This window comes from Gouania willdenowi, chromosome 24 (assembly GCF_900634775.1).
Source record: "Gouania willdenowi chromosome 24, fGouWil2.1, whole genome shotgun sequence".
In the NCBI taxonomy this organism is placed as follows: domain Eukaryota; kingdom Metazoa; phylum Chordata; class Actinopteri; order Blenniiformes; family Gobiesocidae; genus Gouania; species Gouania willdenowi.
In genome coordinates, this window is record NC_041066.1 from 14,340,143 (window position 1) to 14,360,593 (window position 20,451).

General features: G+C 38.2%; 1 protein-coding gene across 2 annotated transcripts in view; it reads left to right on the forward strand.

The window, feature by feature from the left end:
* Positions 1 to 993: 993 nt before the first annotated feature.
* The window catches only part of plcb1l (phospholipase C beta 1-like), a 152,983-nt gene continuing 133,525 nt past the window's right edge, over positions 994 to 20,451 (forward strand). Inside the window, exons 1-2 of one of the 2 annotated variants that reach the window (XM_028439660.1) lie at positions 994 to 1,358; positions 7,856 to 7,933. In XM_028439660.1, the coding sequence (XP_028295461.1) occupies positions 1,260 to 1,358; positions 7,856 to 7,933 (177 nt within the window). In that variant the 5' untranslated portion in view covers positions 994 to 1,259. Of the gene's footprint in view, positions 1,359 to 7,855; positions 7,934 to 20,451 lie in introns of those variants that run through there. The other variant, XM_028439661.1, reaches the window with a different exon arrangement.

The window sequence follows — 20,451 nt, forward strand, 5'->3', positions numbered from 1 at the left end:
TTTATTTGTTGGTTTCGAGCAGGGACAAGAAGAAAAACAAAAGGGAACAAATAACTCATTGTGTACAAGGAAACGCCAACAGAGAAAACAATAAAAGATGTTCAAAACTAATATACAGTATATGATCCATGTACACTTATAATTGCAATAATATGTTTGCTCGAATAGGAGTGCGAAGAAGACAGACATATTGAATCCCACCCCCATTTCTTTATTATGCAATTTTATCATATTGCTTCGAAACTCTTCCCACCAGGACACAAATACCCTTCCTGGTGCTTATAATCTTCCAAAGCCTTTATACCATCAGTGTTCTCTTTAAAAGTGAAAAATCGTTGGATATGACAATACCAAGATTCTCATAACGTCACCCATCATAAGAATGGTCAACACTTTACTTGAAGTTTTATACATAAGGCTGACATTAGCATTAATAAGGTGTCATTCACTAATTTAGGACACCTTTGGAGCTATGTTGGCATTTTTTGGGTTAGGTGAAGGGATCTAGGTAGGGTTAGGGTAATGAACAACACCTTATTAATGCTGATGAAAGGTGTCATGTCACGATAATGTCAACCTTATGTATACAACTTCAAGTAATGTGTTACCGAAGAATATTGTCACATGTCTTCGATTCATCAACACAACCTTAGAATCTAATTGCATTTGCTAAATGATTAAACCACCTCTCCTAATGTCTTATTCCAGGTGTTTTTAAATGACATTTTTAATTCCATCTAAAACAAATGTCTAATCAGATCGATGCACCTGTGGATGAGACCACACAATGTCCGTTGTTTTGCCACAGACGCACGGAGGCGCTATCGATCCCTGAGAGCGTGGAACCTGTCAACCCACTCGACTTAAACAATTTGAGACCAGACGTGCAACTCATTCAAATCCCCCGCACCCCCTCCCCTCCTGCCCCACCACCACCACACTCCCTTCTTCCTTTTTTCTCAGCGTATTTAGTTGCATGCCTCTCATTCAGTCAGTCATTCATTCATTCATTCAGTCAGTGTGTGTTTAGCTCTGGTGCTTTTACGCCTGCGCCCTCCTCCCCAGCTCTCCAAAGCTGAGACGCGCCACCACCGCCGTCAGTGCGGGCATGACACACTGGCAGCCGTAGTAGTAGGCTTCCATTAGGCTGCTGTTTGGGCAGATCCCACAGGAGAACAGGAGGGAAACAGTAGAGGACAGTGAGGAGAGTCGTTCCAGCCTGTGTCCGTGCGTCGGAGAAGAGAAGAGTAGTGAAGTCAATGGCCGGGGCACAGCCTGGAGTTCATGCGCTGCAGCTCAAGCCGGTGTCCGTGCCCGAGAGTCTCAGAAAGGGCAACAAATTCATGAAATGGGATGATGTAAGTAACAAAATCCAACTGTGGAGTGGACCTTTCTTGCACCTTTCCTGTCCGATGCATGCTGCATGCCTTATTTGGCATGCGCGTATGCGCAGGATGCATTACACAATCCATAGGCTGCTGCAATGGGCACTGGCGGACGGATTTATGGCACTGACACACTGCTCATTGCATGTGGTGGTTCAAACACATAGGACATAACATATGTGTGCAGCTTTGTTTACATCATCTCAATCTGCAGTATTTGTCTGCGCGCCCGCGGGACAGCGCGCGCCTGTGTGTAGAGTGCATGTGGTCATTAATAAACCATCATTAAATCATTAATAAACCAAATATTAGAGCAAACATCCCCTTACTTCAAATTAAAGTCAGTTAGGCTATTTAGTATTTGTTAGTCAATCTTAAAATCACATGTGAAGAAGCAAGATGTTCTGTTTTGACTCAAGCCTCCATTGATATGTGCAAGTCAAAGTGATATGACCTTCATTTAAAGTGTCTACACGTTATGGTCAGGTCAAACATAGCATTATTAGCTGTTAGTACATTTATATTAATAACCCGCATGACAAAACTCTGAAGCGTATAATCCAAATATCCCTTCTGATGATATCATACACATTCAAATATGATTGGAAGACATTCTGAATTGTCTAAAAGGAAGTTGGTGATCATCACGCTTGGTGTGCTTTTAAAGGGACTTTCCTGATGTTTATCTTTGATCTTTAAATCAATTAAATAATTTATCTATCCATCCTTCCGCTCAATTAATCATCTTTATTGTTAGATAGATTATATTTTTGATGCATACTTGCATGGTTTCAGTATTTGAATACGAGCGCCATTGTTCTGGGGTATTTAGCTCTGAGATAATGTGAAATCATGGGAATACCAGGAACAGCATAGAATAAAAAGGGTGTAAAGTGAATCACTTTGTCTGGCTAAAAAACAAGAAATCACAGTCTGAAGTTAAAAACAAAATAAACAAAAAAACATCTATTTATGAATTAATGGGAATCCACATCCCACAGTGCAATGTGCAAAAATGTGATTAGGGTGGAAATAAAAACAAACTTTCCAGCTGCAATTTTTTTTGGAAGAAGTTACTATGATTTTATCTAAGAAAAAAACATCAGGGTAGCTGCTTCACATTTTGGAGGGCATCCAAATCTATGGTATATCCTACTGATTCTGGATCAGTTTAAAGAATAAAAAAAATCCCTATCTCTCATCATTTAAAAAGTCATAGGCTGTGTCCGAATAGTCCCTCCTATCTCCTTTCCTATCCACTGTTCCTTCACCCCCAGAAGTGTTTCAGTGATAAACAGCGTCCAAGTTCTCTTTAAGCTCAGGAAAGGAGCCTCAAAGCTTCCTTTTTTTTACCTCCTTTAGCCTAGGAAACACTGATGCATCCTTTACCAAAGGAGACAAGATAATGCTGACCCACAATTCTTTGCGGCGATAACATTTAAAGGGACACGCACACCCGAGCGCTTACGGAAACTTCCGATGACCGACAAGTAATGGAGATCATGTAAGTTACCAATGCAATAAAATGCCTTGAACAACTTTAAATACGTAATCTAAAACCCATATCTTATAATATGCAAGATATATTATCAGATTATAACATAAAACAGACACTCTATGTTTCAAGAAAAAGGATCAGAGACATTTATAGCCACATTATGTTTTATTCAACATAATTCATATTTGTGAGTGGAAGGTGAGTGTGAGCAACCATTCTCAATGTGACGTTCTTTTAGTTTCACTTTTGTTCCTCGTAGCCTCTTTTCCTTGGATTTACATTTAAAATTTGTGATTTTTGAGATTATCTCAGTGGAAAGTGTTATAAATGAGCTTTTTGTCCATTTTTGGAAATTTGCAGTTTTTACACAATGGTAGACGTCACTAAACTTCGCGGCCGTCTGACTATTACGTCACCTAAAGGAAGTGCGTGTGATCGTCAAAACAAATGTGATGGCCTTTACATAACTCCTAACACCTTTCCTGAACCCCGTGACATCATCCACAGGGTGATGGAAAAGTGGATCGGAAAGGAGATAGGAGGGACTAATCGGAGGCAGCCATATTGTTTTTTTTATTGACCGATCTTTATGAAATTTGACTCAGTTATGTCAGGTTAGTTCATCAATTACTAGACTGAGTTTCATCAGGTTCGGATCTGGGTTGTGCGTTTCATCGCAATTTTTTGGAAAAAAATTGGGGTCTATACATATTGACCAACACTGTGCTGTTACTAATGGAGACAGACATTTCTTTCAAGCCTTTAAAATGTGAATAATCATGGTATCATGATCAGAATCACTGATAACTGCCAATATCTGGCAAAGACGATATTTGGCAAAGGATTGAGCTCTCCGAGTGCTCTTGTTGTCCATGAAACTATTAAAAACAGTACCAACCTTAAGTTTCAAACATTGAAGCTTAGCCTTTACTTAATGCACTGAACGACAGCTAGTGTTTACACTGCATGCATACACCCACATTGTGATCTGTTTTATATTTTGGAGGTCTGTGTATTCAGACCACTTCAAGCTCAGGTGACCCTAATGCAGTGCAGAGAGCGTGAGTTAATGAGTGCTGTCAAAGTGTGAACGCGATCACTGCCGATGGCTTTGAGGAAATTACGCACACATGCAAACCTAACACTCTGTCAATCATCAACTTTTAAACTCAAATAAAATGAGCCGGAGTAACTGCTGGACTAGTAATTACTAATGAGTGCCGTTGCCAATCCACGCTCTTTGGTTTGTTGTGAGAAGGGCTGAGAGGTGTGGGTTTGTTTTCCCCTTAACAGTGTTTGTGTGCTGTAGGTTGTAGATGGATGGGGGGGGTGCTTATGTCCAGGACAGAATTCTCACCAGGCCTTTTTCCTGTGAAAACACAGACGCAGTCACTAATACAGGGTCTGTTTTATTTCCCATGCACTCCTTCCGTATTCCTCTATATCATTTCAGGGAAAAAGCGCAGTGGATTTCAGAGCCTGACAGAGAGAGAGAACAGTGATAATAGATTGTGCTGGGAAAAGGATCAAATTAAATCATTTTCCTCTTATCTTTTCTCTGGATGTTGGGCACTACTCTCAGCTCCTTCAGGAAGAAATTGGACAAGCAGCAAAATCCCTAACACATAGACGTCGTTTCACTTTAGTTGAGTTTTTTTTTTTTTTTTTTTCTGATGCTCTCAGGAAAAATTAGTGTGGAAATCTATTGAGGGCACAAGTGTGATTATTCCCCCCCCCCCTTTCTGTTTGCTGCAGTCATTTCAGCTCATGGAATTTCATAACACAGGCTTAAAAAATAGCTGTACTTTATAATTATTTGTTATTTTCTTTAAAGGGTCAATTTTTTGATTGATGGCGAGTCACTGTTTTTGTTTTTGTTTGTTTTTATTTAGATCCCATAGCTACAGTATACTGTAAAAGCAGTAGCTATTCTTCCTGGGGTTTATACATGCATGACAGTTGCGAAGTACAATAAACAGATTAAATAAGATGTACAAATAACATTTACACAGAAAAGAAAACACAACCGAAATAAAACGCAATAACCAAAGCATAGATAATATATAACAACATTAACGGAAATACACACAACATAGAAATACAAAAATGAAAATAAACTAATTATTGATTAAAAAAAAAAAGAAACTCAAAATATTCAGGTATAAAATTATGCCATACATTACATATCAAGATTCAGCACACAATACGTAATTTAATTATGTACAAATTCTTATTTTTGAGTAAATATAGTCTAACTCTTTTAGAAGAGTTTTGGGAGAAAATGGGTGATAAGATGACAAAAGTAACCATTTCTCTGAAATATTGATGACTAGTAAAATGTCTGTTTTTTTTTTTTGCTTCATTTTGCACATTGAATATGTATTATTACAGTAGCTCTCACTGGGTAATGTAATTTAAAATCTCTTAAAATGTCATTGTGTTATAAATATGCAGAACAGAAATATGTCGAGCTCCAGTTTTCTTCAAATACATCCTTACTGGATGCCTAATTGAGCAGATCTCTCTGTAAAGTGTACAAAAACATTGTTTTCCGGTGTCCTGGGGGTGTTTGTACTTTTGCAAATCGGATACAAACCTCGCTCATCTCAAAGACGATCATAATAACAGTAAATGTCCAAAATAATGTAAACCAGATAGTTTTTTAATACAATTTTCCCCACACCCATGTTTGCAAATCCACACAATCTTCGCTAAGGGTCCATTATGGCTCTAATGTGTTTGTATCTGTGGTCATGGAGAGTTACAACATTAAGAAAGAAGCTGATGAAAATGACTGCTTTCACGTCATTAAACAGATTCTTCCTGCTCTCCAGCAGTCTTCTTTTCTTCAGCACATGCTGTTCACGGAATAGAGCGTTTACTGGTTCTACTGGAAATGTAAACATTGCACCAAATGTGTTCGCATTGGGAATTAGATGTCATCGCACAAGATAAGAAAGATACTTATCGGAATTGAATAAATTGGCTTGCTGATGTTGAAATGATTACGGACCTCAGGCTTGAACAATGAAAATGGATTGCTTTGTTAAGCTATAACTTCATTTTAAAAGTAGACATTTCTCTTTGTTTTATTTGTAACCTCGGGCTCCAAATATTGTCTCTGCTGCCGGCATTCTGTGTTATGAGCTGCATGCTTTGTCATTCAATCAAGCCTGCCAAGATTGTGCAATCATGTGAACAATGCCAAAACGGCTCCTCTTGAGTCTCTAATAGATTTCACAGGAATAGTGGGTTGCCATAGCAAATGTCACTACAGCAAGTGCCTGTGATGCAGCACCAGTTCCTTACCAAACATTCACTTTTGGTGTACATTCTTTTTCATTTGTCTCTTAATTTCTCCAGTTGCTCCATGGACGTTACTCTTTGGTCCAGACATTGTCCTGCCTATTAGACTACATAATATTCCACTTTGCAAGTAGCAGGGTGTTGCACCTACAGTCAATGTGAAAAGTGTTTTTGGGCTACTGGACCGTTAGCTTTGCCTTTTAAAGCTGTGATAGAGACTTTTTTAGCAGACGTGTGGATACACTTCGAAGGTTTTCTCGCTATTTGCAGCAAATGCTTTTCACGACCCTCTGATCTCACAGCCATGGTTGATTGAGGCGGACAAGACGCTACCATTGAGCTGCTACTGTGGACACAGAAAGTGGCAAAGGCTCTGGCTTTTTTTAGAAGTGTCCAATAATATCTGGCGTTGCCATGTTTGCCTCAGGGTCAGGCTGTGTTTGAGGTCGTCTGTAGGGGGAAGCTGTTGGACAGCGTCTGTCGGTTACGAGAGCCATAGGAAAATGGAAACAACCAGCAGTTTATAAATGCAGTCATCCAAAAAACACTGCGACAAACTCCAACACTTCAGGGTATTTGCGCTGATGCAAGGTCATGGGAATTGTGTGCATACTTGTTGCATAAAAATCATGTTTCATTCCATTTTCGATGCCAGTTAGCATGTGATATGACCAAAACAGTGATAATAAAAGTAGAGGCTGACCGATATGGGACTTTAAAAGGTTGATGCAGATACCGATTTAAAAAAATAAAATTAAAATTCGGCCGATATCTAAAGCTGATTTTGGAAGCCGATATGTATTTTTTGAAAGCACATAATGAAAGACAATTGAAACGCTCTTATGATATAAATGTATGTATTAGAAATTAAATTAAACACACCAATAGAACTATTAACATTTATTGAAATTTAAATATACCCGTACACAACCAAGTAAAAAGTACAGGATGGGTAAGTACAGTAGCAGTAAAGCACGACAACAATATACAATGTGCAAGTAGTCGGTTTAAACTATTTCAAGCTTCTTAACTTAAAGTATCTAGTAATTAAGTTCACAAAATATTTTTAAAATCTACAATCAAACTGTAACCTTGACTTCAAGTATCAAAAACAAACAGATCAAAACAGAATAAATTTACAAATACCACATGGTAGTAAATAAATAAAATCAAACTGTAAACTAGTGCATACAGTATATCGATCAACCTCCAAATCAGTGATTCTCAACTGGTGGGTCGGGATCAAAAAATGGGTTGCGGAACTGTACTAGGTGGGTCGCGGACAGCTGATCAAAAATAAATAAATAGCCTACTTAATGTCTCTCATGTTGGACTTGTCTTTTTTTTTTTTTGAAAGAAACTTTTATTTTGACAGGCATGGTGTGAAATGCATGTTACACAGGAAAAATCCATAGTTGTGTTTTCAACAGCTATTTTTGAAAAATCAAGTTTGGTTGGTTGAATTCTCAAAAAAAAAAAAAAAAAAGAAAATGTGGGTTGCGATTTAATGATCGTGGCAAAATGTGGGTCCCAGTGTGAAACCAGATAAAGGCATAATACAAAATATTTTCCACAAAATACACATTATGTAGAAAGTTAAACATGGATTGGTAGAAGTAAGCAGGCACACATTGATACCACATGTGTTTTCTGTCTTTTTCCTCAGGATTCCACTGCCGTGACCCCGGTGACGTTAACAGTTGACCCTAAGGGTTACTTCCTGTATTGGACCGACCAGAACAAGGTGAGACACAATGCCATATTGCACTGTATCTACAAGCTGCAGCGCATACTGTATATATGGAGTGGGCAGCACTGATTTAAAGCATATCAAACACCCAACACTGCGTATTTCACATCATTGTCTGTGGATTTATTATGTGTTATCACAGCTGTGACTATTTGCTACTGTTTATCTGTTTTATGAATATTACACATATCCTGTTTTCTGTGAAGTAATAAGAAGGCTGGGCTACTGGTGGATCTGTCCATATCTGATTGAAGTGGGGTGTGTATCTGTGGATATGTTAGATGACCATCGCAGAGAGAGTGAGGTGTCGGCTATACCTAAAGTGTACATTTTTGGAGAGTGAATTGGAATGCTGAAATGTTGCTTTGGCTCAAAGCTTTGAAACTTAAAGTCTTTTTTTTTTTGTGTGAATCATTCTTTTTACATTTTATTGTTTTTATTCTTGATAAAACATCATTAATCATTAGCCTTGGACTTAAGCGTCAAATACAACTTCCATCCAGATATTAATTAAATTATTTTGAAGGAAAAGATTATTTTAAGAAAAACACGATACTGTCACAAAGGCAGTCCAGCAGTATATACTTTTATCCACTACGGGTGTGTCCCCTCAGTTGGAGAAACACTGGTTTGGTTGAACATCTCTTGATGTTGCAATGTTATCTTTAGTCTAACAGTAAAATTACACTAAGCCCAGTCAATTTCATGTGTTGTTCAGTTTATTTACTCCTCGATGTTTGGAAAGCAGAAAAAACTCTTTGTTTTTGTTTTTTATCGAAAAGAAAAGTCCAATCTTGGCACTGCTCTCAGTTTGCTGGAGTCTGCAAGAATCGAAGCAGGTGTGAGAAAAGAAAATTTCAGTTTTACGACTGCAATTACACAAACCTTATTATCGTGGCTACACTAATGGAAACGGAGGACACATTACCGACATTATCAAGACGTGATCCCTATAGCACACCTTGGGGTATATGAGAGGGATCAAAATATTTCTGGAAAGCTCCTAGATTCTAGAAAGTCGCTCAGGTTTGGGCAGACAGGGAACAGTCCTTACCAAAATTTAAGTGAGATGTTTAAAATTGAATTCTGGAATGCACTTACATTATTTGTTAAATATGTGTGCCTTACTCAAGGCTTCTTACTGAAACCCTTATACTTTCACACAGCAGACATGGAGGTACAGGTAATACACTTCTGTAACTACTGCTGCCATTCTGTGCTCAACGGCGAATTAATTCAATTAAACTTTATTTGTATAGTGCAAATTACAACAAAGTCATCTCAATGCCTACGTTTTTTTACTGTGGTGCTGGTTGATGTCATCCAGAGACACTATTTGCTCTGTTAATTTATCTCTGAGACCAAATAAAATCACTTTGGTTTTATCCTGGTTAAGAAGGAGAAAGTTACGGCTCATCCAGGATGTGATGTCTTTAACACAAGCCTGGAGTTTTAATAACTGATGAGTTTCAACTGATTTCATTGACAAATAGAGCTGTGCGTCATCCACATAGCAATGGAAATTTATATCATGTTCTCTGATAATGTTACCTAATGGAAGCATACATAATGTAAAGAGTATTTGTCTCAAAACTGAACCTTGTGGAACTCCATGATGATGACTCTGGGTTAGGTAATATGTAATACGGGATGGAACAGGATTCAAAGCTTCAACCCTTTGGTTATTGGATCTAACACATTATAATAAATAATATGCATGACAGCACATATCATGTTTGTGAACAAGTGAAGGTACATTTTACATCAGAGAGAAAGACTTTTGAATATGATTCAATGCAAATTATCATCCACATACACATATTTACAAGGTACAAGATAATGAGGGAAACCAATGAAAAAATGGAGGAACAAAAAAAAATTGACCCTTTATTTTTTCAACTGCACATTTATCATAGTGAGCATTTTATACTTGTCTTTGAGTTCGATTCATAAATTACATTGGGTCTAGTCCAGTGGTTTAGTGAAATCTGTCCCTGAATTTTACTAAAAAAAAATAACATTGTAGTATTATGTAATGATATGTAAGAAAACATCTTATTTATCACTTTTTTGCTTTATTGTTTTATTAATTAGCCGACAAAACAAATCTCTGTTTTTGGACAAAGAAATCTACTCGTACCTCTGTTTTCAATTTTTATTCACGTCCCCACTTTGACAATTTATGTACCCCTGGGGGTACCCATACCCCACTTTGGGAACCTAAGGTCAAGTCTGTTTTCTTTTGTTGTTGGATTAGAATCTCATTTCTGCCCAGTTTTTCAACTCTCTTAGTGCTTAGGTGGTAGTTTTAGAGTATTTTGATTTATTTACACAACAGCAACAGTGTCCTTTCAGTCATATTTTGTGTGGAATGAAACAAAAAATACTTTCAACAGAGGACAAAAATTTAAAGGATCTGAGAAGTGTGCAGAAATATAACAAACATCTTGGGAAAAGGAGTTAAAAAATTGATGTTTCAATAGGTTTAATTTCAAGGTGTCCGACCTTGACAGAGCGTCTACTTCTCCTCTCTATTCTGACTTGACGCTGTGAAGAAGCATCACAGAAAACAGACAGAAATGCAAACGGCTGCACCTGCGGTACTCAACATGACACCTGTGAAAATATTCTGTTGTGCGTGTGCGTGTGCGTGCATGCAGGTTTCCTTTTGCCCTTCACTTACAGCAGTGTTTCACAATAAGCAGGAGCATAGGGTGTTGAAACCTGAAATACTCCTTGTTATCAGTGTCAACGACCTTATCGAGTACTTCCTTTCTAACCTGGAAATATGTGTGCCTAACTGCTGGAGCTTTTCTCCGTCAGGCTGTTTGTTTGTCTGTACAGCTGTTCAGTAAAGGGACTTGATTACCTAAAGGAGCTGTGACCCCCACCTGACTGTGCAGCGCCTCCTTTATGTTCAGCAGGAGGGATCCTTCCCTCTGTTGTGTACAACAGCCTCAGTAGTCACAGTGTTTGATGTGTTTTTATGCATTCATACCCAACAAGAGTTCTATCTAAGGCTTCTTATCTCCAGATGCACACGTGGTATCAGCGTCCATGTGTACTGCTGTTACTTGTACATTTTTTTTGCTCTTCAGATCATTTTCTTCTCTTGAAATGTGATTGAAACGTCTGTGTGCATGTGTTTGTGTGTACCGTACATGCTAAAAGTGTGACTCAGTGTCCAGAGATAACAGCACTAAGTGTTCCATTTGGAGTATTTAGAACTGACATCATTTGGTCTCGTCTGTGCTGTTGTCACGAAACAAGACATTTATAGATTGAAATTGTGTGCACGTGTGCGTGTGCGTCTTTGATTCCACCTTGTCTTCACTGTTTGCCAGTTCTTATTCTTTGGGTTGTTGCACATCTGTTGAGCAGTGCGTTTTTAACAACCATCGATGCCCAGTCCAGTTGTGTGTGTTTTTTGTGAGATGGCCTGCAGAGTAAAAGCATTCCTCAGATTCTTCAGAAGCACAGCAGAACATCACACCATGAGCTCACTGTGTTCACTTTTAAATACAATGTTCCAGTTGAGAACATATATTTTCTTAATTATTGTATTCTTGCTTACTTAAACCAACAAGGAAGTATTTCTCAGAGTTTTTTCAAATTTTCAAATTATGCATGTCCTCTGATAGAAGAAGAATATTTTCTAGTTAGCCTTTATGTGAAGCTTATATTGGGTGAAGTAACTGAGCATTTAATGCAATATACATTGTTGTGGAAGTAAATTGGAAAAACTTTATAACACAACTGAACAGTTTTTACTTCCTTAAAGTGTTGAAATATGATATAAATATAATATCAATTTCAAATCATCTGTTAGTTATTTATTTAGTATGTATTCCTTTGGAGTTTTAATTTGTGCTTTACTGTAGTTTGGTTTTAGTTTTTTGATCTTTCCAGTTTTTAGAATAGTAATATTCATTGTCAATGTTTTTCTGTGGCTGTCTTTATTATTGTCTGTGTTTGAGTGTATGTTTGTGTGTGAGAGGTAGTCCAACTGTTTCCCGTTTTGTGTTTTTCCCCCATCTGCAGAATTTTTTCTTGCCTGATCAGTCGTAATATAAATATTGTTCCTATCTTGGTTTCGGTCAGTTGTTCAGCTGCTTATCTTTGGCCCAAGTTTCATTTTTATTTCACCTGCTACTCTGTAATTACCTGCTTTTATTTGTTACTTTGACTTCATTGCATCAAGTCGGCTCTAAAACCTCCTCAAAGTCAGACACCCTAACTTGCTCAATTTTCAACCAATTTTCAAGCGGCAAGCGGCAATTTCAACATATACAAGCATCCTATTTCATACTTATGTATAGTAAGGTTTGTAATAAGGCAAACCATTTGCAAATTCATCAATATTTCATTGAGTTAAGGGTATTTTTGTTTAAATACCCTTAACGACGAGCTACGAGCTACTGTAGAGCGCTTCAGAACGTTAGAACGGCAGTTGTCTATTATTTTTTTTCTTTTTGTCTGAGGTAAGATGGCCACCGTTGAGCTACGCTGGCGAATCCTGCTTGCGTCAATTAGTGTTTATATCTATACTTTGGCCAGCGGCGTTTCCTGTTTTTGCCTCAAGTGACGTGAGCCATTAAGGGCTCCATAAGGGTCTGCATTGCTGTTCTCCCAGTGCCCTCAAGCATCACTGGTGCCCCATAGGGTTGTGTGTCTCACTGTGTGGGCCCAGTTATAGACTAGTATCCTCTCCATTTAACAACCTGATTCACTAGCCAAGCCCAGGGACACTACTTACATCGATAAGATGAGATTTTAGCTGATATAGTTTAAAACAGTGAAGTTGGGCCCGCCATTGCAGGATGTTAGGTGTCAGGTGTTCCCGTGAGTTCTTTTTGAATGTTAAAGTTTCTTTTGTTCCGGCAACTGTTTTTTTAGGAAATGATGCAATCAGCAGACCCCTCTGACGTAGACTGGCAGTTGACAGTCGAAACATGTCAGGAGATCAAAATATATTTCCTGAAAAACTGTTGTCTGAATGAAAGAAACCGTAACATACGTACGAGTCGAGACCAATTTCAAAAACCATGACAAAGTTAAACACTGTGTTGAACCCCGTATTGACCATTGTAATGGTGGGTAAATAATGATGCGTTCCAAATTCAACCTGCCTTTAATTCACTTTTTAATGATTAATCTTTAAATCAATGTGACAGAAGTCAATTGAAATGTATAGATACCAGGGCGAGGTCTTTAACAGTGAGTCTGAGTCAGATTCTGCAATTGCTTTCTGCCATTTTTAAAGTTTTTCCAATAATGTAGTTAAAATTGTTGTTTAAGATGAGATATCATTGACTATCATTCTGATTGATGACTCAGTACTTTAGAATTTTATTAATTTTATCTTGATCTTCGCAGTATTGCAATGAACACCATTAGTGATATATTATTGATTCTTGATAGGCTGTTTTGGTAAAAAGATAAACTAACTAACGGTAGCAGTGCTGAATGTGCGCTGAAACATATTGAATCCAATCAGCCTAATTAGATTTTTTACTTCCACTTGTGACCGCCTGCCAAAACAAGCGCTGGAACATTACTACTCTTGTTGAAACTATTATGGCACGATACAGCTGAATGGTGTAACACTTTGATTTTCTTCTGTGCGTAAAAACAAGTGCAAACTCAGTCTAGTGGGAAGTCATCTGTGTTTCCGTTTCAGCACTCTGCCATATTTCTTAAATTGGGTAGTGCTTGAAAACAAGAAACGACAACAAGTAAAACCAATCAACATTTGTTGTTCCGAGCATTCATCTTCAAACCAACATCAAAGTTTATTTATACCTTTGTATCCAGTCAGAGCTTTAGTAGTATAGGTGTCAAATTAGAATTACTAGGTATACTTGGAGGTTAAAACGCAGTCAAAATCCAGAGAATTAAATCTGGGTAAGTAACATTACGAACATAATCACGTTGTTAAAAAATAGTCACCAGTCATGCATACAGTTATTCATGTCAATGCATGACTAAGCTGAGAAACAAGATACAAGAAAGGTACACCTTTCATCAGCAAGGATGCATAATCTAAAGCAATGGTTATCAAATTTTTTGGCCCCCTTTTGTCTGGCTACAACAATTTGCTCAAAATATTATAAAAAAAAACAACTGTAAAGCATAATGATGTAACGAATGAGTGATAACACATTTTAAAGAATTTAATTTTGTAAATAAGTGGAAAGAAACAGTACTTAGTGCAGTGGTTCCCAACCTTTTTTGGATCATGGCCCCTTTTAGATATCAAGAATTTCTGGCAATTCGAAACACATTTTTTTCTAGAATTGGTTTTTGAACATGTTTGAGCTCAGATTAAAAAAAAAAGTTAAACTGCATTTTAGTTTAACTAGATTCCCAAAGTGAAAGTATAGCAATAAGTTGTTTAAGATTGTAAGTTGTTTTAATTTAAAATAATAATTATTGAAAAAATTGAATAATCAATTCCATTTTTCAGAAATTTCAGGTGACCCCACATGGGGTCCTGACCTCGAGGTTGAAAAACACTGATATGTGGCTCCTGAATAGATTTATTACTAAAGTTTTTTTTTTAATCATTTCTGGCCATCTCACAACTGGGGTGCGACCAAGACTGACCATTTATTTGTTAATTTTTCACTCTCTCTTTTTCAAGTATCCCCTGTGGTGCCATCATGTACCCCCATTTGAGAAACACTGATCTAAAGCATGCAGTGCAAGTACATTCAAAGCAGTTGCAATGAAACACACCAAATCCTCAGAGCGCTAAGGAAGCCCAGCAGTGTCACAAGCTCAGAACTGGCACTGGACCCACGTCAATTTATATGTAATGAAATATTGGTAAGTAAGAATACATCTAGGTGGAAGAGTTACTGGCAAAAGAGGTAACAAAGTCAACAAAGTGAATCAGTTAAGCCCAAATTTTAAAATAACCGAAGTGAAGAAGTTTGTTGTAAGTTCAAGCAAGATACTGCATGAAGAAATGGTCTGGATTGATCCAGTTTTATTGCTCCAAACATGATGTTTATCTTTCATGTAATTCCATCAGGAATACATTTGATATTCTGCAGTCCCACAGCTCAGGAATCAGGGAGCCTGGAACTATGTCTGGCTACTACTTTTACATACAGTAGATTTTAATCTCATAATCAGAATACAACACATGCACAACAACAACAGCAATAACATTATTTATGAGAGCCATTCCATTTCTCAATGGTTATGGGATAGTGGATTGTGTCCAACATTGACTATCTCTGCTCTCCACATTGCTGACACTCTCACCTGTTCCATCAACACAGCCTGCATGATGAGGAAAGCCCAACAACTCTTCCTCTTCCTGAGGAAACTCAAAGGTGCCAGACTTGGCCTTTCATCCCCTTCTTTTTCCACAGCTGTGGGGTGAGAAGTGTACTGACCCGGTCCATCACAGTGGAAAACAGCAGCTGCTCTGCAATGGACATGATAGCACTGCAGCAGGTGGTTAAAGCTGCTAACAAGAACCTTCGGTAGATCTTTACATCTCTCACCGACCTTTAGACCAGCTGGGGTTAAGGTTCCACCCTGATTCTTTCCAGCTTTCACGGTTATTTTTTACACATATTTTACATGGTTATGTTAGTCTTTTTAATCTTTTCTTGTTTCTTGTCTGGTAAAATGACAAAGCATTTTGTTCCTTAGTTAAAGATGCAGGTTTTTGGTGCTGACTTGTTCACAAAGGAGAAATGTGTTTATTTGGTCATTATTTTGGATTTCTTGTTCAAACTGTTGACGTGAAAAATAGGCAGTTGCAGATTTTTTCTGTTGAATTGAGTGATGAGGACTGATCAGAAAATGTGTATTACATATTTGAAGCATGTTATTCCTTGTCTTCTGTTTACAACGAATATGCTGAATCATAGGATATAAGCAGCTGTCAGAAATGTCCCCAGTGTACCTCCGAGTTCATTGAGATGATGATATATTGTAATAATGATATAAGCAACCGCCTAGTTACTTGTTCCATGTTCCCCCTTCGGGCGTCTGCCCACTTTGCATACTTCTTACACTACCATGGTAACTAGAGATAATTAATTTCAACCTGCTTCATTTGCATTGACTGCAAGTAAATCTTGTGTACATTTGTATGTAAAGTCCAGCATAGAGCAAGCTTTTCTTTGGCCAATGAAGACTATTTGTAGCCCATTTTGGTGAGGTTTGCTTCAGGAGAAGGAGCCATGCATCTCGGGGAGATGGACCGACTCAGATTAACAGTCTTTGGTTTAGTTGCCATGCGACCACACACACCTTGGAAATGTCACAATCTATTTCAGCCAGTACGTACATTCAGAAGAATACTGCTTTGAAATTGAGATTATTGTTTCTTGAATGCGAGTATCACAAAGTGTTTGTGACAGTGGTGATAGAAAAGTGTTTCTGGATATTGGATGAAAAAGTGAATGATGGACAGAGGTGAACGGCAATTTCATCCGTCTAACACCAATCAATGCTAAGAACTCAGAGAATCTCTCCAAAACCAGAGCACCGTCTATGTTATACTTAGGCATGAGCAAATTAATTATCTCTGTCAAAGCAGAGATCACATTTATTTTTCCCCCAACACAGCAATTTTCTCTATTACCGACAACCTCCATCAGCTCTGTACAGAAGTGCCAGACAAGGCCTGAATGTGCAGCCACTTCACTGAAAGTGAATAATGACCTCTGCCAAGTTAAAGTCAAATACACAGGGGCCTGATTACATCTGTTTTAAAAGTCAACGAGAGAAAGGAGTAGAAATAAGATAAATGGCATGTTCACACCAAACGCTTCAAAAGCGTCAACAGCATCAACTGCACATCCCGCGCCTCCTGTGCGGCGCGTTTTGAAGCTTTACTCGCGGTGGACGCTGCACGTTTTGAGATTTCAAGCTTTTGCGTCTTCTGACGCTAGAGTTGGCATTGTTGAACTTTTGGGGCATATCGCGGCACGTCGACCAATCGGGAGTTTTCCCCAACCGTGACAAATTCAAAGCACAAGCACAAGCACAATTCACTGAGCACAAGCATTCAACTGTAGACGTGAGGCACGATTTTGACGCCCAAAACGCATTTGGTGTGAACGCAGCAAAAGATGAAGATATTTTCACTTGCATTTGCAACACTATTTGATCAATTTGTACTAATGGGGACTAAGGCTTGCCTTGCTTTTGTTAAGCAGGCTCAACTCATAAAACACACTAGTTCCTGCGAGATTAATTTTGTCTTCTTTTATTAAGTATGTTAAGTTAAGTTGTTAAGTTTTATCTCCTGACATGTTTTGACTGTCAACTGCCAGTCTTCATCAGAGGAGTTCTGCTGATTGCCTTTGATGACTGGCAGTTGACAGTCGAAACATGTCAGGAGATAAAAAAAAAATCCTGAAAAACATTGTCTGAATAAACAAAACCTCAACTTAACACTTGTTAACAGTCGTGTGGTGTAAGAAATAATTCAGCAATGGGCAACTTGGGGGCCACAAATTGTGACTGTTTGATCCGAGGGCCACATTATGAGAATTCTTGTCACCGTTTAGAGTCAAAGAAGGAGAGGAGGAAGGCATGTTTGTTGGCAAAGAGAGAAAAGGAAAGGAGAGAGTCTAGGACTTAGAATAGGGACGATGAAAGGGAAAGGAAGGTAGATATTCTGTGTCCAGGAGACCAGGTGAAAAAGTAGCAAGCAAGACAAAGGCAGAGCAGAGGATGAAGTGGTGGAATCTGAAAAGGGATGAGTCTTGTGGGGTTTTCAGGGAGGAGTTGAGACATGCTCTGGGTGGTCAGAAGGAACTTCCAGATGACTGAACAACTACAGCTAATGTGATCAGTGTGTCATTTGCAAGGTAAGTAGATGAGGAGACTCGGTTTTAGAATGAGGAAGTACATACGCAGAAAGAGATTAGCTAAAAAGATGTTGGGCACTGAGAGTAGACAGGAGTACAGGGAGATACAGCGTAAGGTGAAAGTAGAGGTGACAAAGGCCAAACAAAAGACACGCCATGACTTGTATGCTAGGTTGGATAGTAATGAGGGAGTAACTGAGTTATACAGATTGGTGAGGCAGAGAGACAGAGATGATTAGAATGATTAAGGATAGTGATGGAAATGTGTTGACAAGTGTGATGGTAAGAACATTTTGAAGAGCTGATGAATGAGGAATTATAACTAGCTCCTTTTCACACATACACAAGTGTGCATACACGCATAATGGAGAAACACTTAAGGAGGAGGAGGAACATTGTTCTTTTCATTTCCTCCTCTTAACAAGTGGAGTCCATCTACAAATCTTGGATGCACGGACCCGGAAAAAGGACATTTTTCTGGCTATTTTGGAGCTTTCTGACTGATATAGGGTTCCCCTGATGCCAAAACTATTTTGCGTGAATCTCGGTGCTGCAGCAGAGTCTATTAGGGTAACAGATACAGTGCTTTTCAAAAACCAGCAGCTCCTACTGGCTTGTAATAAATTAGAGCAGAAACGTAAATGGTGGGGAAAGGCTTGATTAATGCCTCAAGCGTAACCGTTTTAAAAAATAAGTGATGTAAAAAAAATCTTGAGAACTAAAAGATGCATTAATTTATTCATTTTTGTACACAATTTATCTACACAAACTGGATTATCACCAACAGTGCACTATTGGCATAGGAAGGTAAATGTACTTGATTTTATATAGCGCTTTATCACCACACTGAAGCAGTCTCAAAGCGCTTTACATAACAGCTCATTCACCCAATCACTCTCACATTCACACACCAGTGGGACAGGACTGCCATGAAAGGCTGTAGTCGAACACTGGGAGCAACTTAGGGTTCAGTGTCTTGCCCAAGCACACTTCGACAAATAATCAGGTACTGGGATCGAACCCCCAACCTCTCGATCAGAAGACGACCCTCTACCACCTGAGCCACGGCACTTCACAAGTCTAATTTACAGAGACAGACAAACACTTTTATAGACATTTATTCCTACTGGAAATTCATAGACTCTAGTTAATATGACAAACATTTTTGAAATGTACGAGAAAGAAAGCTGGAGTGCTCAGAGAAAACTTAAGCTACAATCGGGAAATCATGCAAACTCTACACAGAAAGGCCCCATGTCCACATTGGATGATGAGTGCTAACCACTGACCACACTGCTGTGTTAAAAATGCATTTATAAAAAAAGTGTTGTTTTTGTTTTGTTTTTTTTTTAACTAAAAAGTAGCTTGTTTTTGCACAAGCTTTTACCTCATAAATTACATTTTTACTTTGTGGAGCTCACAACACATTATATTTGACACCTGACCAAAAAGTAGAAGAAATGTTTTACTTTTGTGTGTGTTAAACACCATAATATCAGCTGCTGTAATGATTGCAGGGTTTATAAAAACGATGCTTTGGAAAGGCTAAACTTTCTAAGAGCGAGCCAGGTTTGAGGTTGGGAAAATGTCTATTGGGCGAAAGGTTGTTATCACTATTTCAACATTCGGAGGTGTGTGTTAATACATTATTTATTTACGTTTTACAGATGGATAATCAGAGACAAATTTAAGCATTCAGATGAAGAGATTAAAACTGGCATCACAGGGAAAACCTTATCAAACCCAACTTCCCCTAAAGCCACTCCACAGTCTGCTTTGAAGTTCTCCATTGACTCAATGGTCCATGTCAAAAACGTTTTGTAGCCAAATTATTTCAGCACTGATTTACTATTCCTCACCTTTTAACAGGTATTTAGTATAATTTTATTTTTCCAAAAATGTGAAATTTTACAAAACCTGGGGAAAAAAAGTGTGACTCTCGACTTCTCTATGTAGGAGATTCCAAAATCAAAGACATGTTTGTTACTCTTACTTTAAATTGAGACTTCTTTGATACAGTTGGCTTGACTCAAAGGCTCTGATTGGTTCCCTAGTAACACCTGAAAAATATGGTAAACGGACTACACAGAAGTAGTCCCAAAGCGCTTTACAATATCTGAGGGTGTCATATTGCAGATCTGGAAATAGCTGGATAGCTCCTCCTTGCAATCAGGTGTGTTGGAGAAAGAAAACATCTAGAATTTGTACAATTGTACTTCTCGCCTGAAACAGCAAGATCATTGTTGAATTTTCTCCCTGTGTTTAAAAAGGTTCTATGTTTTCCTCCCGCATTCCCAAAACCACATGTTTCATGCCAGGTTACTTAGGCTCATTGGAGATTCTAGATTAATCAGAATCAGAATCAGGATCAACTTTATTGGCCATGTAATGTATGTTATACACACGAGGAATTTGACCTGGTGAACTGTCAAATTCCTCGTGTGTATAACATACATTACATGGCCAATAAAGTTGATTCTGATTCTGATTCTGATTAATCTAGAATCTCTAAGAATCTACAATCTTAAGACTTAATCTTAACCACTTAAGTCTGTATTTGTGTGCGCGTGCACGTGTATCTTTGTTTGTTATCCCTGTGTTATCATTGCCTTCCCTCTGCCTTAAATCAGCTGGGAAAGGTTCCAGCATGAGTCATTTCAACGAATAAAA